Here is a 26,591-nt window from a genome sequence, read left to right on the forward strand (position 1 = left end):
ATTCTGGTCAATATTAATAGAACTGGAATACATAACTGATTTTTTTTTTTTAAACACTTACTTACACAGGCTATATACCTATATAATTAATTATTTTTAAAAGCTGTACTAACTGGAATATGTGGTACAGCAAATAGTGAGATATTATTTTTCTTGTTCCTCCATTAATTACAAGAATGTATTATTAAAATCTGCATACAAAAATAAGTACATTTATTTCAAAGTCAACATATAGTAGTAAATAATATTACTAACTGCATATTATTTTGAAATAATTATGTATGTAAAGAGAATATTAATTACATAATAGTTTAAGCAATTAATAGATTGAATAATGATTTCTATATGTTTTAAATAATCGATAGGCTGAATAACGAGACAGATAATATCATACATATTCTGTCTTCCATTATTCAGTATTGAGTTACATGCCAAAGACAAAAGGTGATGGAATCATTTTGATTCATAACAAAGTACATGTAACACTGTGTATGAATGATAATAAATATGGTTATCAGGAATGTCAGACATTTTATTTTGATTCCACCCTCAACTTACTTTGAATTTTTACATGCTAAATTTTATCAAAATTTTAAAAATATTTACCTGTGATATTTATATACTTGAAACTTTAATACACTTGAGATATTTATACTTTGCCCAGCCCTTTACACTGTGTTTTAATTTTATTTTGTTGTTGACCATCAATTCATTCCCATTTTTACCATTGTTTGACATCCAAGAGCCGATGTATTTTTGTGCTGGGATGTCGTTAATCATTAATTCATTCATAAATAGCTGCTATTTAAAGCGACATACCCTAGTTTCTAAAAACGCATGTTCGTCTGAGAAATAATGGTTATCAAGACAATCTCTAGTTATTTTTAGATGGTATTTCCTAGTTTAAACATCACAGACTTTAGTTTCTCTTTGTTATAACTGTATCCAAATCTGCTGCAAGTTTGTAGATTAACCAAACTTAGTGTCCATGTCCATGGGCTGAAACTAGGGTCTGCGCCTTTAATCAACTATTAATGGAGACTTACACCTCAGTATTTTTCAAATACATTTTCTCCCAAATAAATACCTGGATCCCTGTGACACTGCAGCTGCATTGGATGGGCTTTACGGACAGATTTCAACGCACAGAGACAGATATATTTAAAAAATATTGTTTGAGATGGCAGTATGTTAAATATCCAAAACAATACCCTGATTACAGGCCCATAACAATGATATCTGGAGTAAGAGGGTGGCACAAGCCAGATTTATACTGCATTGGCACTCTCCCAGTCCCCCGGATTATATTTTATACTTGTAAATCCTGATTTGGAATGGGGTTATGGGGGGTGCATCCATGCCAAGCCATTGCAGGTGCCCCCTCAATCCTATCATAAAACAAATTTACTGTCATTTACTGGAAAATGACAGCCTGGCATAAATAGATTTTATCCTGACCCAAAACACCCACTTACACAGCTGTAAACATAATGGGCTGAATTTACGAAGCCTGGTTTGTGTTTTCACATGCAGGTGTGTAAGCATTGTAAATGTATGTAGTTACATGCAGGTGTTTAAGCATTGTAAATGTATGTAGTTACATGCAGGTGTTTAAGCATTGTAAATGTATGTAGTTACATGCAGGTGTTTATGCATTGTAAATGTATGTAGTTACACGCATATAAGTCAAACATAAGCTTTGTAAATTGGGACCAGTTTATGCATTGTTTTATTTTGAATAATGCTAATAAATGCATTGTAAATGTATGTAGTTACGTGCAGGTGTTTAAGCATTGTAAATGTATGTAGTTACACGCATATAAGTCAAACATAAGCTTTGTAAATTGGGACCAGTTTATGCATTGTTTTATTTTGAATAATGCTAATAAATACACATGTAACATTCAAATCAACTTGTCAACAGTCTTTGCCAACAGCAAAATCAGGGCAAACTGAAGATCATTCTCTTGAAATGGTGCTAGGTGAGCAATCACAGAAGTTTCAAATACAAAATTTGATTGTAAGATGATCAATTTGCCACTCTTCTAAAATTGTCCAGGTGAGTATGGAGTGCAACACAAGGTATCACCCAGATTTTTCTGGCAAAAACAATGTGTGTTAGTTGTTAAATTGATTTAAATCAGATTTTAGTTCTTAACTTTCTATATTCTCTGAAGCACAGACAAATAAATGTGCTCTATCACCTACCCTGTTAAACAGCCACCTGCTTTTAACAAGACAGAGAATCTACCATTAATGACCGTTGAAAACAATGACATTCCAGTCTGAAAGATACAGTAAGACGTGACAAATTTCAAACAAAACAACTGTATCTCCAATAAACATGAATGCTTGATTATTTTTCTTGCATATCCAACTAAATTCATAACATACAGTTTAATAATCCAAATATCAAAGCACCACGTTTTCTACACAATGCAACAAACATCCATTTCCAGTATATGATGTCATGATCAAGTCTTAAAGTGACTCAGGCATTTGGATTTTACGGAAACGATCGTTTCTGGTACTGTGTCGGTAAAATCACAAAACTGAAATTTTGTTTCCCATGATTATTATATCGAGTACAACCTAAAAACAGTTTCCGATCGGTTCACATGATCACAAGGCACGGAAACGAAAAGGTGTTTTCCATGAAATCCTATGGCCTGTGACTGATTGAAATGCAGTGCACTACATATGTGTCTATTGCATATTCCAACAATGATCCACTGTTAATTAAAAATCACTGTATAAACATTGTGCTTGCCCAGCATGTCTGGAGAAATAATTAATGATAACTGGCAGGTATTTTATGCATTTTCATACCCACTTTGATTTGTCCAGTATCTACTCTTTCATGTTCTCAATGTTCTTTGTTACTCTGCTACAAATTACTTCCCTTCGAATGTTGTTATTGGAACTTTGAACTCTTGGACTGTTTTCCACTAGTATTAAGATAATCAAAATTTAAATGATGTAAGGTTAAAACCACAAACCAAAACATGCATGGCATTTTTTTCTTAAAAGTGCACAATCAGCATAATGACATGTGCATTTTGGCAACATGCAGTCTGTGAACTCTTCAAATGCCAAGTATATTATGATCTATTATTCTGACCATAAACTGGACAAATCTAGCTAGTATCAGCTAGATTAATATTATCATTCCAATGCCTACAGACTTGTCAAAACAGCAACTGATGCATTTCTTCAATTATTGTCACATCTACAATGGTTATTGCACCATAGATTAATCAATATTAAAGTAAAATTTATTAATGCTTGTGGAGACTGTCTTCATTAAAAACAGCTGTTTACACTGAGTATTTTCACATTTTACCATTCTTTAATCTAGGCAAACACAGATTATTCCCCTTTATCTGTGACATTGCCCACTAGGTGTCATCACCTGTAATGAGACATTACCTCCTTGGTTAGTCTAATATTATTAAAATACATTTGTAGAATAATTAATGTGCAGGTTTCTTAGTACAGTACTCTAACCACCAATGGTTACCAATGGCAAAATTGCACAAAACTGTAAACCATCACATCACAGAAACATTTCTGTTCACCGACAAACAGTGATGATCTGTTTTTAATCAGCTGCCCTAAACCAAGTCTCTTAAACTCATCTGCATGTCTTAAACTTGGCCATCCTATCTTAAAATTGGCAATCCTGTCTTAAAATTGGTCAACCCGTCTTAAAATTGTCCATCCTGTTTGAAAGTGGGATACCCTATTTCAAAATTGTCCATCCTGTCTTAACATTGGTCAGCCTGTCTTTAAATGAAGATGCTGGGTCAAATCACGGATCATGAACTGTGTTAGTTGACTGAATACATGGATTCAAATAAATAGTGTTTTATAGCAGTCTTCGCACTCATCCCTTCGGCGCCTTCCATTTCTTAAAGCTGTTGATTCCCTCTGTACGCCACGTTTCCCTTGATATACACATCTGCTGAAAAACGTCCATTCCAGCCACTGAGCAGGCTCCGATGTAAGCTGCATGATACCTCTGTGGCGCTGCGTGTACCTGCAATACAGTGATCGATGTTACAGTGAGTGACTTCTAGCAGACTGTACTATTTAAGAGAAACCATCACTTCCCTGAGGCTAGTTCAAGAAGAGTATTTTTTTCTATCTCACCTTAGCATTTGAATTGATATGATGTTAATATGGTAATATCTTAAGTGGCTCCCCATAATCCAATCTAATGAAAATAAGTTTTAGTCAGAAGAAAAAGAAATGTTAATAGTCCAAAGATGAAATAAGTTAAAATCAGATGATGAAAAGTTAAATCAGAAGACAAAATGTAAGTTACAGTTAGACAAATTTAGTCATCAGAGGGAAAGCAATAAGTCTTCAGTTTACTCCTTTAAAAAAATCATTTTTGAGGCATAAATAAGGGACTTCTATGTTTTTTGCAAAAGCAAACATCATTATAGTCAGAAAATTATAAAAGAACATCTAACATTCAAGATTTCCCCCATAATATTTCACCTTATATAAAATAATAACATATGCAAGGACACCTGCCATTTTATATGGTTTCCTTCTCCTGAAGATGTCAGAATTCTACTGTAGGAATGTCATTCAAGATAAATATATAAATTTTTTCACAAAGTGATTTCACTATAAAACCTTTAAAGTATTATATACATGGACACAGAATGTAACTTTGTATGTGAAACTCATGAATCTTACTTCTATTGGAACATTAGGTGGAGCCAGTTTGACGAGTTCAGACTGCAAGCGCTCTCTAAACCCAGGAAGCATCGTCACACCTCCACTCAAATATACAGATCTGTCAAATAACACAAATATTAACTGTTAAATAATATAAATATCACCTTTTAAGTAACTCAAATATATGTATCAACTGTTAAGTAATACAAATATAAAGCAATACAAATACCAACGGTTAAATAACAGAAATATCAGCTGTTAAGTAACTCAAATATATGTATCAACTGTTAAGTAATACAAATATAAAGCAATACAAATACCAACGGTTAAATAACAGAAATATAAGCTGTTAAGTAACTCAAATATATGTATCAACTGTTAAGTAATACAAATATAAATACCAACGGTTAAATAACAGAAATATCAGCTGTTAAGTAACTCAAATATATGTATCAACTGTTAAGTAATACAAATATAAAGCAATACAAATACCAACGGTTAAATAACAGAAATATCAGCTGTTAAGTAACTCAAATATATGTATCAACTGTTAAGTAATACAAATATAAAGCAATACAAATACCAACGGTTAAATAACAGAAATATCAGCTGTTAAGTAACTCAAATATATGTATCAACTGTTAAGTAATACAAATATAAATACCAACGGTTAAATAACAGAAATATCAGCTGTTAAGTAACTCAAATATATGTATCAACTGTTAAGTAATACAAATATAAAGCAATACAAATACCAACGGTTAAATAACAGAAATATCAGCTGTTAAGTAACTCAAATATATGTATCAACTGTTAAGTAATACAAATATAAAGCAATACAAATACCAACGGTTAAATAACAGAAATATCAGCTGTTAAGTAACTCAAATATATCTATCAACTGTTAAGTAATACAAATATAAAGCAATACAAATACCAACGGTTAAATAACAGAAATATCAGCTGTTAAGTAACTCAAATATATGTATCAACTGTTAAGTAATACAAATATAAAGCAATACAAATACCAACGGTTAAATAACAGAAATATCAGCTGTTAAGTAACTCAAATATATGTATCAACTGTTAAGTAATACAAATATAAAGCAATACAAATACCAACGGTTAAATAACAGAAATATCAGCTGTTAAGTAACTCAAATATATGTATCAACTGTTAAGTAATACAAATATAAATACCAACGGTTAAATAACAGAAATATCAGCTGTTAAGTAACTCAAATATATCTATCAACTGTTAAGTAATACAAATATAAAGCAATACAAATACCAACGGTTAAATAACAGAAATATCAGCTGTTAAGTAACTCAAATATATGTATCAACTGTTAAGTAATACAAATATAAATACCAACGGTTAAATAACAGAAATATCAGCTGTTAAGTAACTCAAATATATCTATCAACTGTTAAGTAATACAAATATAAAGCAATACAAATACCAACGGTTAAATAACAGAAATATCAGCTGTTAAGTATTATAAAGGACTGCTATGACTTCAGATATGTAGAAACATTCATCAAAAGAATAAAATATTTCCCCTGATTCATGACTGATGAAATTTACCATATTTATTAAAACATTTCATTATGACTCAGCCACTATAGGTTATTTAAAACTACTAATCATGCGCAAAAAAACCTCGGCCAATGTAGTTAATATGAATACGTAACTGATAGAGTTCAAAATCAGGCTTGTCACTGAAAACTAACGCATCTTCACATTCAGTTCACATGACAATTTTGTGGTGTCAGAAATGCTTGCTAGCCTGGTTTTTGTGCATAATATTAAAGGAAAATAATATGGCTGGGACCAGTCAAGTTGATAGCAGGTGCTATTGAACACTGACCAAATGTCTATAAAACATAGTCTCATGAATAGAAATAAGCCCATTTTAAACTGTCCATGGAACACATATTAAATAAATAAATAAATACAAACCTGTACATATATTTTCTACTGTCCATGGGGCACATGTATATATAATAAATACGAACCTGTACATACGTCTTCTACTGTCTGTGAAACACTTATATAATAAATAAATAAGAACCTGTACATACGTCTTCTACTGGCTATGAAACACTTATATAATAAATAAATAAGAACCTGTACATATGTCTTCTACTGTCCATGGGGCACATGTATATATAATAAATACGAACCTGTACATACGTCTTCTACGGTCTATGAAACACTTATATAAAAAATAAATAAGAACCTGTACATACGTCTTCTACTGTCCATGGGGCACATGTATATATAATAAATATGAACCTGTACATACGTCTTCTACTGTCCATGGGACACATGTATATATAATAAATACGAACCTGTATATACGTCTTCTACTGTCCATGGGGCACATGTATATATAATAAATACGAACCTGTATATACGTCTTCTACTGTCCATGGGGCACATGTATATATAATAAATACGAACCTGTATATACGTCTTCTACTGTCCATGGGGCACATGTATATATAATAAATACGAACCTGTACATACGTCTTCTACTGTCCATGGGGCACATGTATATATAATAAATACGAACCTGTATATACGTCTTCTACTGTCCATGGGGCACATGTATATATAATAAATACGAATCTGTATATACGTCTTCTACTGTCCATGGGGCACATGTATATATAATAAATACGAACCTGTATATACGTCTTCTACTGTCCATGGGGCACATGTATATATAATAAATACGAACCTGTACATACGTCTTCTACTGTCCATGGGGCACATGTATATATAATAAATACGAACCTGTACATACGTCTTCTACTGTCCATGGGGCACATGTATATATAATAAATACGAACCTGTACATACGTCTTCTACTGTCCATGGGGCACATGTATATATAATAAATAATACGAACCTGTACATACGTCTTCTACTGTCCATGGGGCACATGTATATATAATAAAAAATACGAACCTGTACATACGTCTTCTACTGTCCATGGGGCACATGTATATATAATAAATACGAACCTGTATATACGTCTTCTACTGTCCATGGGGCACATGTATATATAATAAATACGAACCTGTATATACGTCTTCTACTGTCCATGGGGCACATGTATATATAATAAATACGAACCTGTACATACGTCTTCTACTGTCCATGGGGCACATGTATATATAATAAATACGAACCTGTACATACGTCTTCTACTGTCCATGGGGCACATGTATATAAATAAATACGAACCTGTACATACGTCTTCTACTGTCATGGGGCACATGTATATATAATAAATACGAACCTGTACATACGTCTTCTACTGTCCATGGGGCACATGTATATATAATAAATACGAACCTGTACATACGTCTTCTACTGTCCATGGGGCACATGTATATATAATAAATACGAACCTGTACATACGTCTTCTACTGTCCATGGGGCACATGTATATATAATAAATACGAACCTGTACATACGTCTTCTACTGTCCATGGGGCACATGTATATATAATAAATACGAACCTGTACATACGTCTTCTACTGTCCATGGGGCACATGTATATATAATAAATACGAACCTGTACATACGTCTTCTACTGTCCATGGGGCACATGTATATATAATAAAAAATACGAACCTGTACATACGTCTTCTACTGTCCATGGGGCACATGTATATATAATAAATACGAACCTGTATATACGTCTTCTACTGTCCATGGGGCACATGTATATATAATAAATACGAACCTGTACATACGTCTTCTACTGTCCATGGGGCACATGTATATATAATAAATACGAACCTGTATATACGTCTTCTACTGTCCATGGGGCACATGTATATATAATAAATACGAACCTGTACATACGTCTTCTACTGTCCATGGGGCACATGTATATATAATAAAAAATACGAACCTGTACATACGTCTTCTACTGTCCATGGGGCACATGTATATATAATAAATACTAACCTGTATATACGTCTTCTACTGTCCATGGGGCACATGTATATATAATAAATACGAACCTGTATATACGTCTTCTACTGTCCATGGGGCACATGTATAATAAAGTAAAGTTTGTTTTATTTAACGAAATTTATCTCATCATCGGCTATTGGATGTCAAACATATGGTCATTCTAACATATTTCTTTAGTGGAAACTTTCTGATAAGTAGCAAGGGGTCTTTAATATGCACTTTCCCACACACAGGACAGCACATACCACGGCCTTTGATGAACCAGTTGTGGACCACTGGTTGAACATGTATATATAATAAATACTAACCTGTACATATGTCTTCTACTGTCCATGGGGCACGTCTGGATGGCCTGGAAGATGAGTTTGTGCAGGTTGGGGAAGTCCATCTCCCACATGTCCATGTCAAACAAACCCTCAGGACTCTTGAAACGACTGATGTCATGTGTAATGGAACTGAAAATATTAATAATTTCATGTTATTATTAAAGAAGGAATGTCCAATAACACACAGGCATTAACATAAGCACTGGTTACTGAATTTAAAGAAAAGTTAATGAAATGTCATTACTAGAAGCTTACCACATGTATTTTGAATGAAAAGATAAGAAATTGTTAGCTTTGGTTTTTGTATATAAAAATCAATCATGTCTGACATACTTTTATATCACACACCAAGTTATTTCACATATAGTCAATACCACCTAATGTGAACACTCAGATATATTTTATCAATGAATATATAGAGAAAACTTTATATTAGAAGTACAGGATTTAGTCTGCCCACTGTCACTTGCATTTATTTACGGTCGTTTTAATTTCAGGATCTACAGTAATTAGAAAAAAATTTGCATAGGTGAAATCTAGTACTCACGGGTAGGCTCCAGGTGGCAGGTCAAATGGTTCAAAGTCTACAGTGCAAGACATTTTCTCTCTGTTCGTCTTACACTGTTCTAGAGCAGACTTAAAGTCTGATGCCACATAGCAGGACTGAAAAAACAAAAACAGAATTATTTTTTAAAATTCAGCTATATACTGTAAACAATACAGTACTTATAATTTAAAACAGATATTTGTAACTAACGCAGTGTTTGTGATAGACAAATGAATATCCAACAATATTTGTACTTGAAATAATATTCTGTTAAAAATATGAAGACAAATAAAGACATAAATCTATTTTACAAAATATCTCTAATGAAACAGTCATAATGGATCTTATAATTTATGAGAGTCAAATGGATATATGGCAATATTTGAAAATATATACTTTTAAAAATATGAAGACAAATAAAACAAATTTATTTCACAAAAATATACCTAATGCATCTGTGATAATGACAATTTAATTACCTTTTCCATGATGTATTTAACAAGAAGTCTCTCAATTCTGGATGAAAAGCGGTAGTTTTCAGTCATCAGGGATATCTGTAATGAGTCTTCAATCTTCTCAGCTCCATATGGCAACATTGTCACACCTCCCTCAATCACAAACCCTAAATAATACAAATACATCTTTATATTATACTGCAACATATCCATCAAAGATACATCCCTAATAATGAATGACTCTTAAAACAATCAAACAGCAGCCCTTATAATGAATTACTATTTAAACAATCAAACATTGGCCCCTTTTAATGAATTACTATTGAAACAATCAAACACTGGCCCCTTATAATGAATTACTATTTAAACAATCAAACACCAGCCCTTATAATGAATTACTATTTAAAAAATCAAACATTGGCCCCTTTTAATGAATTACTATTTAAACAATCAAACACCAGCCCTTATAATGAATTACTATTTAAACAATCAAACATTGGCCCCTTTTAATGAATTACTATTTAAACAATCAAACACTGGTCCCTTATAATGAATTACTATTTAAACAATCAAACACTGGCCCCTTATAATGAATTACTATTTAAACAATCAAACACTGGCCCCTTATAATGAATTACTATTTAAACAATCAAACACTGGCCCCTTATAATGAATTACTATTTAAACAATCAAACACTGGCCCCTTATAATGAATTACTATTTAAACAATCAAAGACAAGTCCCTTATAATGAAGCACTATTTAAAGAACAATAAAACATTTTTTGTGTACAAGAAACTGTCCAAAAAGCCTAAAATGTTTTTAATAAAAGTTGATATTCTTCCCCAATTTTGCTTTGTACCCACTTTAAAAAAATTCTGAATCATCCTATGAACACATTATAAATAACAATCGAAAATAAATGCAAAATAACTTTATAAAAATAAGAGTTACAGTGAAATAAGAAATAAAAAAACAAACCATCATATATTGGTAATATCTCAATGGTTTCTCCCACATCCACAATGATTCCCGATGTCGTATTGTAGGAGTAAAGGGAGAGAAGCGCTTGCTGCACCATGCACACTCCCGCCACCTGGAGACTGTCGACGAGAATCATCATCAGGTTCTTACGCAGGTTGTCACTCAGATCCATCGGGGTGCTCAGCATCACCTAGCAAGGCAAATAACTCACAGTTTAAAGTTTGTTTTGTTTAATGACACCACTGGAGCACATTGATTAATCAACCATTGGCTATTGGATATCAAACAATTGGTAATTTTGACACGTAGTCATGAGAGGAAACCAGCTACATTTTCCTAATGTGGCAAGGTATTTTTTATATGCACTTTCCCACAGACAGGAAAGCACATACCACAGACTTTGTCCAGTTGTGGTGGACTGGTTGGAACGAGAAAAACCCCAATCAGTTGAATGGTGGTTCGATCCTGTGACACAAGCACCTCCAGCAAGCACTCAACTGACAGCTAAATCCCACCCATAACTGACATTTTATTCAAATGTACAACTGGATTTCAGTTAAATTTCTTACATGTTATCATGTCAAATAGAAATTTATCAATAAATTATTTGTCAAATAGGAAATATTATTTTTACTCTTAGGTCTCTTTTCTAACAACATATATATATATATATATATATATATATATATATATATATATATATATATATATATATATATATAATATATAATAATAATAATAATATAATAATTTAAAAAGTTCTTTTTTTAAAATCACACATGTACAAACATTGAATGTAGTCTTTAAAGGCATACTGTCACAGATTAAAGAACCCTATTTCTCTAAAAAGGGATAATAAATGAAAATTACATTAATATTTGGAAACCAAATCTAGCTATCGGATCACCTTAACTGAACCACAATGGAGTGAAATCCATGTCAACCCTGTTGACAATATTAGTTTTTGAATTATAGACCATTACCATAATTCAATTATTTAAAAAAAATAACATTAATAAGTGGAGTATGGTGGCTATGTAGATGGTTGAATAAAGGGACAAATCAAATATATATACTTTTAGGTAATACTTTGTTAGACTATTCAGTGGTCTGTAACAATATGCCTTTAACATAATTACACTTATACACACACAAAAAAGAAAGAGAAAGAGTAAATAAAGAATTAAGATTATTACCAGATATTCCCCGGGATTGATTCTCAGATCGTGAAAGACTTTACTGAAAACTGCTGGCATCTGTCTTTCATCTATGCTAAACTGTAAGGAAAACAGTTCAACGATCAATGAATAATAATAATAATAATAATAATAATAATAAGTATGAAAATTACATAAAATAACATCTTGGTAAATATTTAAAAATAAGAATAGTTAGTTTATATCAGCTGCATCACCAGAATGAATGAATGAATGAATGTTTAAGGACACTCCAACACAAAAATACACCTCTGGGTGTCAAACAAAGGTAAGTCCGCATCAACAGAGTCAAAAGGTATAAACAAACATCCTTTTTGCAATATCTTTCTATTTTTCAATATATATTAACCACAAATTTGAATAGTTAATTACAAAACTTAACCCTTCTCCACAATTCCTGATGATGCCCATGTACATACATCATTCCAATGCAACTACAAATGAACTGATAAAGATATATATTATGCACAGCAAAATCTGTCCCACTCTAACAACAAACAAAAAAAGGTTTAACAGACTGAGTGCAGTTCTTTTACGATGATGATAAGAGCATTACCTTGTCTATTTTGTTGGTTGCTCTGATTGGATGAAAGAGCTTGGATTTGTGGCGTATCCCAGGGAAATAAGCTTCCATGCCGACCACCATGTTGCTTGTTGTGTTGTGTACGGCAACCACACTGGGAAAAAACAACTCGGGCAAAGTGGCTGAAACATACAAAAGATGATTTTAAAGTCTTGTTTCAATGAACTAACCATCATATGAGAATAGAAATAAATAAATAAATAAATAAATAAATGTTTTATTTAAAAACACACTCAACACCTTTTATTTATAGTTATATAGTGTTGGATATATGGTTGAGGAAACCCACTGCTACCACTCAATGGGCTACTCTTTTTGATTAGCAGCAAGGGATTTTTTATATGCACGGTCTCACAGGAAAAACAGTACATAACACAGCCTTTGTTATACCAGTTGTGGAGCATTGGCTAAAATAAGAAATAACCCAATGGGTCCACTGAAAGGAATCAACCAAGTACTTTACCCCCCCCCCCCAATTTAAGAATAGGTTAGACCTGTTCCAGAATGAGGAGACATGGAAGGCATCACACTTATTGTATTATACCTTATGGGTCTGCTACTATTTTTTTCTCTATACATAAAATTTTATTTTATGGGTAGTCCACTGAAAAAAACCATGTGCCTCTATGAATATTTAAACATGTTCCTCTATGAATATTTAAACATGTTCCTCTATGACCATTTCAGGAACAGCTTCTTGGGCAAATGTGTGTTCAAAGATTTCAGTCGAAGACTTGTGAATCTTTTAAGCCATTCCACTGGTTGTGACTTCTACTTCTCAGATAAATATTGGCCTGAATGAAAGTGCATTCAAAGAAACTATCACTGAAGAAGACAGAAGTAAAGATTATTATCAAATTGTCAAACAGTCTATACCTTTCTACAATGGCCCAAGAGCTGTTACTCTTTCTTAATAATATTAATTACCACATTTCAGCTTTCTTACATGATATTTTACAATGATGCAAGAGAAATAAATAACTTACGCCTCTGTCCCAGAATTCCAGCACGAACTGCATTACTGCCCATATCAATTATGACAACTTTCTGAAACATAATAATTTAACAATATATATAGGATTCTTCTTCTTTTTTTTTTTTTTATCCCAGTGCCCCCCTTTCCTTTCTCTCCTTTGAATTCCATCTCATTTCTTCCCGATCTGGCAACTCCTATCTTTCAACTTCTTTCGCTGTCCACTTCCACATCCCAGTCCTTGTCTCTCCAACCGTGACAGGTGCTTGTCTCTTGTGGCTATCTGTGCCACAGACCTGTTCCCCATCAGCTTTTAGCTGTGGGCTTAGTCTGACCACTTTGGAGAGTGTTCAGTAGTTACTTCTGGCATTGTTAAGAGGCACTTGTAACCACCTACTATGCACCCCTACTACCGGCGGTCGTTACTTAGTGCTGTAGGTCAGACCAGTTTTATTACCGGCAGAGGACGAGGATGCCAGGTAGGTGCAGGTATATACACAGAGACTGCACCCGTGGAGGAAGTTGAGACAGGTAGGCAATGGTGTGGACAGCTCAGAAGACAGAGTCGGAGGAAACTGACAGAAAGGGTCGAAACAGATTGAAATTGTTGGAGAAATTGGAAAGTTTTTTATATTAAGATAATGAGAATGATAGGCAGAGGGTGATAGATGAGAAAGATTAATGAATGTGTGAGCCAGCTTTGACGGGATTTGAACCACTGACGTCAGCTTGATTGTCCAGCAGTTTATCCACTAGACCACAGAGCTCACTTCTTAAACTACTGAACAACTAATAATATTATTATGCAAATGTTCCTCAAAAGTTTGAATAAGAGCATTTCGTTACTGATATCCCAGCAAATTATTTAATAAGGTAACAAATCTGTTTCATTATGAGAGGAAAAACCAACTAGTGACATATTATTTACTCTTTATGACAAGTTGCAAGTTTTCTTTTAACCAGTTGGGACAGCACATACAACATTCTTAGATATAACCTACAAACTCTGGCACCTCAAACAAAAGTTCTATTATTAAGTTGACTTTCACTCCCCTTTATTATATGAAAACAAAAAATTGTGCAGCATTGACTGTCTAAACAGTAACATGTATATCACATCATCCATGCGTGGATCTAGGGGGGAGGCTCAAGGGCCCAGCCACCCCCCCCCTAAATTTTGCAACAGTTGTAATTTTATTATATATTAATTTCCAACTCATGTCATTGGCCCCCCACCCCCATAAATGATTTTTTCTGGATCCGCCATTGTCATCTAACTTTGTTGAGATGATATCTATGTTAACACGTTATCATCATATGGTTACAAGTCAAATATCTAAGTAGTAAAGAATCTTGAATGACATCTGTGATCTTGCCCACTATCATAAAGCAGCTACCACACAAGTTATAAACTCAAACCTTCTGTGGGTGAGGTGGAGACTTGAGAAGCGGGTGGATGTATCTGGCCTTTGTATTGTCCGCCGTCTGTGTGTCCAGCGCCAGTTTCCACTGTCCGTGTTCCTTGTCAGTTGGACAACGAACCATCAAGAACCGGCCACGCTAGAGAACAAACATTTACTCAAATTCAGATCTGAGGTTTTCAGTTTGTTTTATTTCAACATTTTAAAATCAATGAACCTGTTTCTCTTTTAGACAATGAGAAAGACAACAGATTTCTTAAAATTGACAATTTAATTAATTTTTATGGTAAAAAAGCTGTACATAATAACCGAACATATTTAAACAGCCTAATTATTAGTTGGTGCTTTGAAGTGTTATTAAAACATAAAAACAATATCTACAATGAGTGATCAGGCCCTAATCTAGAAAAATCATGGACAAAGAACATATTTTCATCTTTAGATATAAAAAATATTTTTAAATATCAATGTGAAGTGCTTACCCCATCATCAATTCCAAGGATGCGGTTTCCCAAGTCATGTATGTTTCCTCCCATCAACTGAATGGTCTCACTTGGTTTGCTTCGATCACTTGTCTAAAAAAACATTTTCAAGACATTTTAGTCACCTAACTAAAATATTCAGCTTTTGGTTTTGACATAACAACCTTACATCTCTTAGATCAGCATTTCTACATCATCTTGTGCATTTGAACTTCAGTTACTGTTACCAACATGACAAATTTTCTAAAGAAATGTGTGTAATGTATATTTTAAAATTCAAAAGTCTTAAATTAGGTAATTTTACAGTCTACTGGTACCCTCCCTCCCTCCCTCTCTCCCTCCCTCCCTCTCCCTCATTTCTTTCTCTCAAAAAAAAAAACGAAAAGAAAAGCAAATGAAAAAACATAAGTTTAAAAAAATTTAACACTAAGAGTAGGTGACAACAAATGTTACCTCATAGTAATACAACCAGCCGTCAGTGGCCTTGAAGAATCGTCTTTTCCATGTCTTCAGCAGTGTGGCCTTCTTCTTGTTCATCGGCAGCTTCTCCATGTAGCCCTCCATACACACAAACTGACCCGAGATGTCTTCTGTGGTCTGACATACAAAACAAAACACAAACTTATAAAACAAGCTTCCTGTAGCCCTCCATACACACAAACTGACCCGAGATGTCTTCTGTGGTCTGACATACAAAACAAAACACAAACTTATAAAACAAGCTTCCTGTAGCCCTCCATACACACAAACTGACCCGAGATGTCTTCTGTGGTCTGACACACAAAACAAAACACAAACTTATAAAACAAGCTTCCTGTAGCCCTCCATACACACAAACTGACCCGAGATGTCTTCTGTGGTCTGACACACAAAACAAAACACAAACTTATAAAACAAGCTTCCTGTAGCCCTCCATACACACAAACTGACCCGAGATGTCTTCTGTGGTCTGACACACAAAACAAACACAAACTTATAAAACAAGCTTCCTGTAGCCCTCCATACACACAAACTGACCCGAGATGTCTTCTGTGGTCTGACACACAAAACAAACACAAACTTATAAAACAAGCTTCCTGTAGCCCTCCATACACACAAACTGACCCGAGATGTCTTCTGTGGTCTGACACACAAAACAAACACAAACTTATAAAACAAGCTTCCTGTAGCCCTCCATACACACAAACTGACCCGAGATGTCTTCTGTGGTCTGACATACAAAACAAACACAAACTTATAAAACAAGCTTCCTGTAGCCCTCCATACACACAAACTGACCCGAGATGTCTTCTGTGGTCTGACGCACAAAACAAAACACAAACTTATAAAACAAGCTTCCTGTAGCCCTCCATACACACAAACTGACCCGAGATGTCTTCTGTGGTCTGACATACAAAACAAAACACAAACTTATAAAACAAGCTTCCTGTAGCCCTCCATACACACAAACTGACCCGAGATGTCTTCTGTGGTCTGACATACAAAACAAACACAAACTTATAAAACAAGCTTCCTGTAGCCCTCCATACACACAAACTGACCCGAGATGTCTTCTGTGGTCTGACGCACAAAACAAAACACAAACTTATAAAACAACTTCACCACAAAAGAAAGGAATGTATTTTTCAAATTTAAATAGTGACTTTTAGGTGTGAAACATGGTAGTAGTGAATACTGGAGAATCTGAGAGATTGGAGAAAACTTATGTCATATCATGTCATAGGGTTTTACGTGCACATTCAGAACAAGCTGTTGTAGCGCACGCCTGTCGTGGGCACAAGAGCCGGCCTTGGCCGGCTCCTCCGTCCATGACAGGAAAGAGAAAACTTATGTCATGTCATGTCATAGGGTTTTACGTGCACATTCAGAGCAAGCTGTTGTAGCGCACGGCTGTCATGGGCGCAAGAGCCGGCCTTGGCCGGCTCTTCCGTCCATGACAAGAAAGGTGGGGGGAGGGGAAGGAGGGACCGCCTGCACTGGCAGGTGCAAGGGAGCACCAGCAGCCCCTGACTGAATCAGTAGCAGGCGGGTGGAGAAAACTTGGAGTGTTTTCTCTTTTATAGATACATTACCTGTCCTCAAACAAGGGCACCTCCCCCCCCACGCAAGTGGTCTGGTCCGAACATCCCAACAGCCAATGGGATGGCCTAAATTCTTCTACTGCATACTGCTCTCTAGTTCCGGTAACATGACTAACTTCCTTCTTTTTCCCTGAGCGCATCGCACGGAGAACAGGAAGCGGGAAGGCCCGGGCGGGATGAAATCTTGAGGACAGATAATGTATCTATAAAAGAGAAAACACTCCAAGTTTTCTCCATTTCTTTAGACATTACCTGTCCTCAAACAAGGGCAGCATTCAACAGATGGTGGTGGGTGCCGAGATCCGTAGATGCTTGTGATAACTCCCCAAACCGGAAAGAGGCTGACTAGTGGCAGAATAAGGCCAACCTTGATAAGCTCTTCTCCTAGGGATGCCCGTCACAGACCAATGCAGGTAATGTTAGTAATAACAACCAGAATGGTGGCATCCGTCAGCAGTGGCAGGTGTGACTCCTAGAACAAAGGACCAGGAGGCAGCAGCCACATCTCATGCTGGTTCTGACAGGGTGGGAAGTCGTAGCCACCAGGGATGCAGATGTTAGGTAACCCTCACGTATTGAAATGTTATTTTTGTAATAACAAGCGACAACCTAATGAGGTGCATCCGTCAGAACACTGAACAGAACAAGACCCCCGAGTGTTTTCTGTCTAGTACACCAAAGAACTGTTAGTTCAATAACGACAACAAATAACCACAGGGTAAAGGTTATCAGGACAAAAGTTCCGGCACCAGTGTGTGAACTGTGCAAAAGAACAAAAGTCTAAGCAATCCTCACCTGTCGATTCGATGGACATCTCGGTATGCAGCACAGAATCAGACAGACATCAACGGCGACGAGGATGGCTTGTATTCAACAGAGTCTGTGCAGCAACAACCGGACCCAGATGATGGAACCCCTCAACGTCTTCTGTGGAGATATCCCTCAGATAATAGTTGGTGAAGATGGAGTCCATAGCCCAGAAACAACCAGTGATAATGTGCTGAATGGGTGTGTTGCAGTGCAGGGACATTGTGGCAGCCAAGGCACGGAGTTCAAGCGGATTAGAAGCAGATGGAGCATGTAAACCCTCCTTCTGACAAGCGGTCAGGATAGAAGACCGGATCCAGGTGGCCACCGTGTTTTTGATAATATCCCTCAACTGACTCTGGTTACAGGAGAGGAAAAGTCTCTTGCGATGTTGTCGAAAAGATCTGGTCCTCTTGATGTACTGGTGCAGGGCTCTGACAGGGCACAACGCCAAGTCCTCAACGTCCGCTGGACCAACGATAGAGGAGAGGGCCTGCACAACATACGAACGAGGCGCTTGGTCTGGTAACTGATTCTTTGCAACAAAGTTCATGAGTAACCCCAAGTTGACTGCACGCCGATCTCGGTGAAAACATACCAAGTCTACATCAAGAGCATGGAGTTCTGAGACACGGGCAGCCGTGGCAAAACCGAGTAAAAACACCGTCTTCCGCGTCAAGTCTTGCAGGGAAGAGGATTCGATCGGCTCATAAGGTGCGGTCGATATAACGCTCGTAACACCAGATTCAGGTCCCATCTTGGTGGCCGAAACCGGTGTACTTGATCATCAAGGCGAAACCCTTTGATCATCTTATGGATCTCAGGAATACCCGATAACTTCGTTCCAGTAGCGACATCACGAACAGTAGCGATGACCGAAACGTACCCAGCGATGGTAGACCCCTTCAATCGTAAAGCGGTCCGCAGATACAGCAAAAAATCTGCAAGACGAGGTATCTGGATCGTCTGAGGTTTGAGTTTTTGCTGGACACACCATCGGTGAAAGCAAAGCCATCTGACGTTGTAAGCTGCAGTAGTAGATGATCTGTGTGCTTTCAAAATGGCCGCCGTAGACTGCGAAGAAAAACCTTTCTTCCTCAAACTCTTGGAGATAAAGTCCACGTGTGCAGTTGGAACATCTGCGGACGTGGATGGTATAGTCTTGACGTGGGATGCAGCAACAGATGATCCCAGTCTGGCAGCGGTAAAGGATGTGGATCAGCAAGACGTATTAGATCTGGATACCACATCCTGGATGGCCACATCGGAGCAACGAGCAACAGGCGACAATGATACAACTGAAACCTCTGAAGCACCCTTGGAAGGAGGATTGGTGGGGGAAAAGCGTACGCGTCCATCTGTTCCCAGCTGATGGCCAAGGCGTCGAGATCCAGAGCTTCGGGATTTGGCACCGGAGACACGTAAACCCTCAGCTGATGGTTGAATCGTGTGGCGAAGAGATCAATGTTTGGTGTCCAAAGTCTGTCGCACACCCATCAAAACGCTTCGGGATGGAGCATCCATTCCGTCGGCTGTGGAGACGACGGCCGAGACAGTGTGTCGGCTAGTACATTGGAAACCCCTGGAATATGGCGAGCCCGTAGTTGCAGCGGAATCTCGTCGACCAGCTTGTAGAAACGATAAGTCAACTGCAGCAGACTGCTGGAGTGGGTTCCACCCTGACGGTTGATATAAGCCGCCGCGGTGGTACTTGTTGTCGCCACCATGAGAGAGGCCCCTGTCAACATCTGTCGCCAATGAAGGATAGCATAGTAGACTGCCAACAACTCTAGCAGGTTGATGTGGAGTCCGAGTTCGTCGGGAGACCACAGCCCTGAAGTAGACTGGTTGCTGAGATGGGCTCCCCAACCTTCCAGTGATGCGTCCACTAACAGGTGATGAGTGGCTAGGAAGGGCCGCATAGAGACACCGTCTAAGGCGTTCGATCGGAGCTGCCACCACTGCAGGCTGGAGCGTAGATTGTCCGGGAGCGAGATGATCAAGTCCGGATTGTTGAAACGAACAAACGGGTTCAGAAACATCTGCAAGTGCCACAACTGGAGACGACCTCTGAGTGTCAAATCCTGGGCGGAAGTGAGGAGACCCAGGAGACTCTGCCAACCGTGGAAGGTCATTGGAGCGGTGAGGGCTATGGCAATCATGGTCTGGATCTTCTCCCAACGGTCTAGAGGAACTTGAACGAGGCCCAGGTCGGGTTGAAGCCAAGCGCCTATGAACTGTAGAGACTGCGTGGGAGCCAGTCGAGATTTCTCGATGTTGATAATCCAACCCAGCTGCTTGAGAAAGTCCATGACGAAGGCAACATGTGCAGTAAGCCCTGTCTTGCTCTGACACTTCATCAGGCAATCGTCGAGGTACGGGTAAAAGGATATACCTCTGTGATGCAGGAAGCGGGACATCGGAGTCGTGATTCTGGTGAACAGCCATGGCGCCATGGATATCCCAAAGGGTAGGACTGTCCATTCGTAATGCCGACCCTGTAGCACGAACCGGAGGTAGCGATGACAATCGGCATGCATCGGAACGTGAAGGTAGGCGTCCTTGAGATCTAGCGAGGCAAGCCAATCCCCCGGTTTGATCACGGCAAAGACATCTCGCAACGTTAACATCTTGAAGGATGGAGGAGGAAGCAGGTAGTGGTCGTTGAAAAACGCCAAGTTGTGGATCATTCGCAGCTCCTGAGAATCTTTCTTCGGTACGAGGAAGATGTCCGAGTAAAAGCCGGGTGTTAAGCGTGCTTCCGAAATGCTGCGAACGGCTCCCTTCTCCACCAGTTTGTTGACGGACTCCTGTAGGACCTTGACATGTGATACGGAATGCCGTGGTTCTCGAGGTGAAGTGGTCAATGGAGGGATGGCAGACAATTGCAGACGATACCCTGTCTTCAAGATCAACGTGACAAACGGATCTTGGCAAAGTGTCTGCCAGTTTCGCCAATAACGGCGAAGTTGACTTCTGACCATGGATATTTCGACCGATGTGTTGCACACCGGAAGCATCAAAACCGAGTCGTTGTTCTGGTTCAAAATCAGGGGCGGGCGTAGGTCGAGACAATCTGAGCAGTCCAAGATTTGTTGGCTGGGTCCGAGCTGGAGGACCGGATGGTCATCTGTCCGGAAACCGTCGAGAAGGTTGACCTCGAAAGGAACCTCTCCAGCGCTTAGATGGTGGTTGTGCAGTGAAAGTAGACTTTCGCTTCGTGGATTCCAACGTCGAAATAAGTTGTAAAGCTTTGACAGTTGCTGTTGACTGTTGGTCTTTATCATTGGTCGTAACCACGTCAGAAACCTTGCCTGCAAACAGCTTTGTTGCGGACCACGGTTGAGCTAACAGCTCCTTCTTATGCTGGAAATCCAAGGTTGACTTTTTCAGATAATCCTAGCGACGGTACTGCATCAACATCGATGACATAGAGGTAACCGAAGATGTCAGGAAAGCCAGCATCTGCGCCGATTGTTTAAACAGCGCGTAGCACCGTGCATCTTTTGCCTGGGTGGCCATCGCATCAAGGAAAACGTCCAAGTAAGACAACACAAACAAGCAACGTCTCTGGGCAGTATCCATGGCTTGGACCTGTTTGTCCGTCAAATCCACAGTTGACGACTTCCCAAGACGGTGAACATCTTCATCCACAGACGGAGCCCCATCTTTAAAGGGCATGTCAAACACCGGATACATACGGTGATTCCAAGACGGGAAGGCGACAAAGGACGCTGTGTCTTTAAAGGTGCGGCCTAAATCCGCCGCCACGTCGGATATAAGTGTACCGGCTGCCAAGGAACGGATAACCACATCTTCCGGAGGGACATCAGTCGCCATCATCGGTGTCGGTCCCTTCTTGGACGGCGTTGGTGGATGTGGCAAGGACGGCAACATGTCATAGACGGCCACCAAGCAATCCCTCATAGTCATATGGTCAGGAGAGTCAGGCTCATCAATGATAGAAACCGCTGTAAGTGCTGCATCTCCAAAGTCTCGGAGCACTCGAGCACAGGCTAATCGATCTGCCGAAATGGAAGCCGCCGGTGAATCGGACTGTGGACGGTCCCGTCGAGAACCCTCGGAGGCCCTGGAAGTCACATCAATCGAAGGTCGGCGCTGATGATCCATGGAACCTGTAGGGAGCCGTGCAGGTCGTGTGGAACGGCTACGGTCCCGGCTCCGATGCGCTGACGATGACTTCCCCGCCGAAGATCGGTGAGCCTTGGAGTCCGTGGAACGTCTAACTGCATGAGCCGGCTTGTCAGAGGGCTGCGTCCGAAGTCTTAGGTATCAGTAGAGCTGAAGAAGCCGCACCCCCTGAAGAGGGGACTTGCACCGGACCTGACCCCGAAACTGCCGGTTTGGGTAAGGTCGCCATTGACGCCATTGTTTCTTTCAGCATGGTCGGTAGAATTGAACGTAACACTTCCGCTACGGAGTCAGCAATTGAAGGCAAAGATTCCACTTTCTTGGTTCTCGCTGACACCACCTTCAGGTAAGCCGCGAACTCAACATCAGACAACCCTGAACACAGGTCGCATCTTGAAGTGAGGCCACACGGAACACGACAACCTGGACATAAATCATGAGGGTTGCCGCCGGCAGTAAATTTCTTGCAGCGTAAACAAGCTCGAACTAGTCACTGAACATTATCAGACATGATTATAATAATTTTTCAATCTGTGTCAATCTGTGAAAAGAAAAAAAACCCATCATAACACAACATAAAGCCGGTAAATAAAGACGCCATTTTGCACGACAACCGGCGATATAAACGCTTGGAAAGTCAAGCGAAATACGCGAAAAGACATACGAAAGCTAACGAAAACGAAGGTAAAAACATTTCATCCTAACACAAATACAAAACCAAAGGTCTTATAAAAAGGTTGACTCCAAAACAGAGCCAAGCAAAAGGACGTCCAGACCCTTTAGTGAAGAGAAAAAGAAGGAAGTTACAGTCATGTGACCGGAACTAGAGAGCAGTATGCAGTAGAAGAATTTGGCCATCCCATTGGCTGTTGGGATGTTCGGATCAGATCACTTGCGTGGGGGGGAGGTGTCCTTGTTTGAGGACAGGTAATGTCTAAAGAAAGAAACAAACTGCCATTAGATATTAATATGTAGGGTTTAAGCAGGTATTCGCCCAATGTAAAGTAAAGCTGAATTTGGCAAAAATATTTCATTATTAAATTGCCAACAAGCTAATTAAAAAAATCAAACAAATACAATTCATTAAAAATCCTTAATTTTGTTTGGCTTCTAAAACTTTAAATGTATTTGTCTCGGAGTTAAATGTTTGTGAAATCTATTAATTAATAACAAAAAACAAATTGCCAAGAAGCTAAATAACAAAATCTAGTAAAAATTAATTAAAAAGCCTTAATATTGTTGTATTTTGTTTGGCTAACTGAAACTTCAACTTGGTTACAACATTTCTCTGTATTTTGTTTGGCTAACTGAAACTTCAACTTGGCTACAACATTTCTCTGTATTTTTGTGCTGTGGTGTTATTAACCAAAGGTTTTTAATCTAATTCACCAAACCACAAATGATGTTTTGGGCAGAGCTTAAACCCTTTAAACAGTTTTTTATTGGCAATAATGGATATTTAATATGTACTTTTGAACAGCTAGCATAGTTCACATCAGTCATACTTAACCAATTTTGGTGAAAATAGTTATTAAAAACTCATTCAAAATACCTACAAATCTTCCTAGGGAATCAGTTCTATTTTCCAGCCAGTGCACCATGACTGGTATATCAAAGGCAGTGGTATGTATTACCCTGTCTGTGGGATGGTGCATATAAAAGATCCCTTGCTTCTAATCGAAAAGAATAGCCCATGAAGTGGTGACAACGCATTTCCTCTCTCAATATCTATTTGGTCCTTAACCATATATCTGATGCCATATAACCATAAATAAAATGTGTTGAGTGCATCGTTAAATAAAAATTTCTTTCAGTTCTATTTTTACTACTTGAGAAAATACTTACATCTTCCATTAATCTGACTGTAAACAATTCCTTTAGCACTGCAGACTACAATACACAAAACAACAAATTACCAAAACAGTGAACACACTTATTCATACCAAAAAGTAAAACCTATAAAACAACATAAGGACACATGAAATTATGATCATTATTTACTGATTACAAAACGTGCACTATATACAAAGACTGAATGCTACAATTCTGTGTATAATTTTAATATTTAAATACTTAAAATAGATTTTCCAGTTAAATATTCTTCCCGCGATCACTATTTGTTGGCTGCTATCACCTACAAATGTACTGTTAGCCGTATAGAAACACTGGATGAAGAATATATCTCTATTATTACATATAACGTGTCCACGGGAATAACCTGTGATGTCACATTTTTAGTAATGTGATATTTTAAAATTTTAACATTTACAACTCTGCAATCGTGAAATATTTATGCCTAAGAAAGCACATTTACCAACAACTTTTAATGACCTACTATAATTATAGGTTTTTAATTTAGTGTTTCTTTTGTGACCATCGATTTGGACATCATAAGTTAATCTCATGGACCCTTCACATGTATAATTATGAATAACTGAAATAACCAGGAAACCCATGTGAACTGGCAAAATATTAGAAAAAGTTACTGAAATTGGTAAAATATTAAGAATATTCGCTAACTAAAGAGAAATAAAACTAAATATTTGAAATAGGAAGTTGGATAAATATTATTAAAAATGGAAGATGCATAATGTATATTTTTCAGCCATTCATTTATTTTTAAAAATCATGTTTATGATTCTTCATTTTATCTTGCAGATTTAAGTAGTAAAATAATTATTTATCAGTACAAAAAGTCACATCAGACTGTGTGTATATATTAAACCTACAGGATTCCACGGTCGAAGGTTCATGGTAGGTGTGATCTCGTCATCATCTTCAAGTTGAATGCGCTGACTAGGGTCTGATGATACGACCTTGACATTGCCAGCAGCAGACACACTGGCAGAAGCAGCCGTCATTGGATGAACCGGTGTCTGGTCTAAACTGGAGGACATGGCTTTGACATTAGGACCAGTGACAGATGGTGTGGCTGTCAAAGAAAAGGAAAGGAATGTTAGTTTACTGGCACCTCAGCATATTTCAAACTAAGACTATTTGATGTCCAACATGGGATGGAGCAGCACAAAATGTGTGCATTCAGTAACGCAATAAAAGTTAATGCCCCTGGCCAAAAAGTAACACATTAAAAGTTGTATTCCCTGGCCAAAAATCTAACAGATACTGGGTTCACACCTCTGAACTGACTTTTACCCACAGTAAATTTGATTAGTTACGTGAAGATATGTAACATGTGTCTCTAGACTGACATCGCACTCTAACCATTAACCACTGTCCTGGGCCCCGTTCATTGAAGCAATCTTACCACTAAGATCACCTTAAGTGCATATGGTAGTTATGGTCTTAAGGTGATCCAAGTGCTAAGAATGCTTCATGAATCATGGCTTGAAATAGCAACCTGTGAAATGTGAAAAGTAGTCCATATAAAGTTAGAACTAGCAGGAGAAAAAACAATTGCAGGCAATTTTTGAAGACACATATATTTTTTTTTCTTCTGTTATTTAGCTGGTGATTCTGTTATATTTTAATTTCAAATTTGGTTGTTTTACATACCATCCCATCATGTGATATTCTAATTGTAACAGTCAATGGTTTGTCTTAATAGGAAATATTTCTTTTAGCCTACTATTTAAAAAAATATATATAACAAAAGACCATATTTTATGTCATACAGTGAAACCTCTCAAAACCGGACCCTCTATAAACCGGAATTCCCTCAAAATTGGACCTTTTTCGAGGGCCCTTTTTAAATATATGTACAAAAGAGAACCTCTCTAAACTGGATACCAGACTTTTTATTTGGTTTGAGGGTGTCCGGTTTCACTGTATTTTGAGTCCTGGTGAAACAGTAAAGATGTGCCCACGACAGCATACTTGAACCTGAAGTGGCTATAAGCACAGGAATAAACTGACA

General features: G+C 37.7%; 1 protein-coding gene across 2 annotated transcripts in view; it reads right to left on the reverse strand.

The window, feature by feature from the left end:
• Window positions 1-805: 805 nt before the first annotated feature.
• The window catches only part of LOC121367897, a 112,658-nt gene continuing 86,872 nt past the window's right edge, over window positions 806-26,591 (reverse strand). For both annotated transcript variants that reach the window (XM_041492346.1, XM_041492345.1), the window contains exons 6-19: window positions 25,447-25,649; window positions 24,563-24,607; window positions 16,131-16,274; window positions 15,678-15,770; window positions 15,194-15,334; window positions 13,788-13,848; window positions 12,775-12,923; window positions 12,198-12,278; window positions 10,999-11,191; window positions 10,043-10,185; window positions 9,564-9,679; window positions 8,999-9,145; window positions 4,711-4,810; window positions 806-4,039 (exon numbers count right to left, since the gene is read on the reverse strand). In XM_041492346.1, the coding sequence (XP_041348280.1) occupies window positions 3,887-4,039; window positions 4,711-4,810; window positions 8,999-9,145; window positions 9,564-9,679; window positions 10,043-10,185; window positions 10,999-11,191; window positions 12,198-12,278; window positions 12,775-12,923; window positions 13,788-13,848; window positions 15,194-15,334; window positions 15,678-15,770; window positions 16,131-16,274; window positions 24,563-24,607; window positions 25,447-25,649 (1,769 nt within the window). In that variant the 3' untranslated portion in view covers window positions 806-3,886. The remainder of the gene's footprint in view (window positions 4,040-4,710; window positions 4,811-8,998; window positions 9,146-9,563; window positions 9,680-10,042; window positions 10,186-10,998; window positions 11,192-12,197; window positions 12,279-12,774; window positions 12,924-13,787; window positions 13,849-15,193; window positions 15,335-15,677; window positions 15,771-16,130; window positions 16,275-24,562; window positions 24,608-25,446; window positions 25,650-26,591) is intronic.

Source organism: Gigantopelta aegis, chromosome 3 (assembly GCF_016097555.1).
Source record: "Gigantopelta aegis isolate Gae_Host chromosome 3, Gae_host_genome, whole genome shotgun sequence".
Classification (NCBI taxonomy): Eukaryota; Metazoa; Mollusca; class Gastropoda; order Neomphalida; family Peltospiridae; genus Gigantopelta; species Gigantopelta aegis.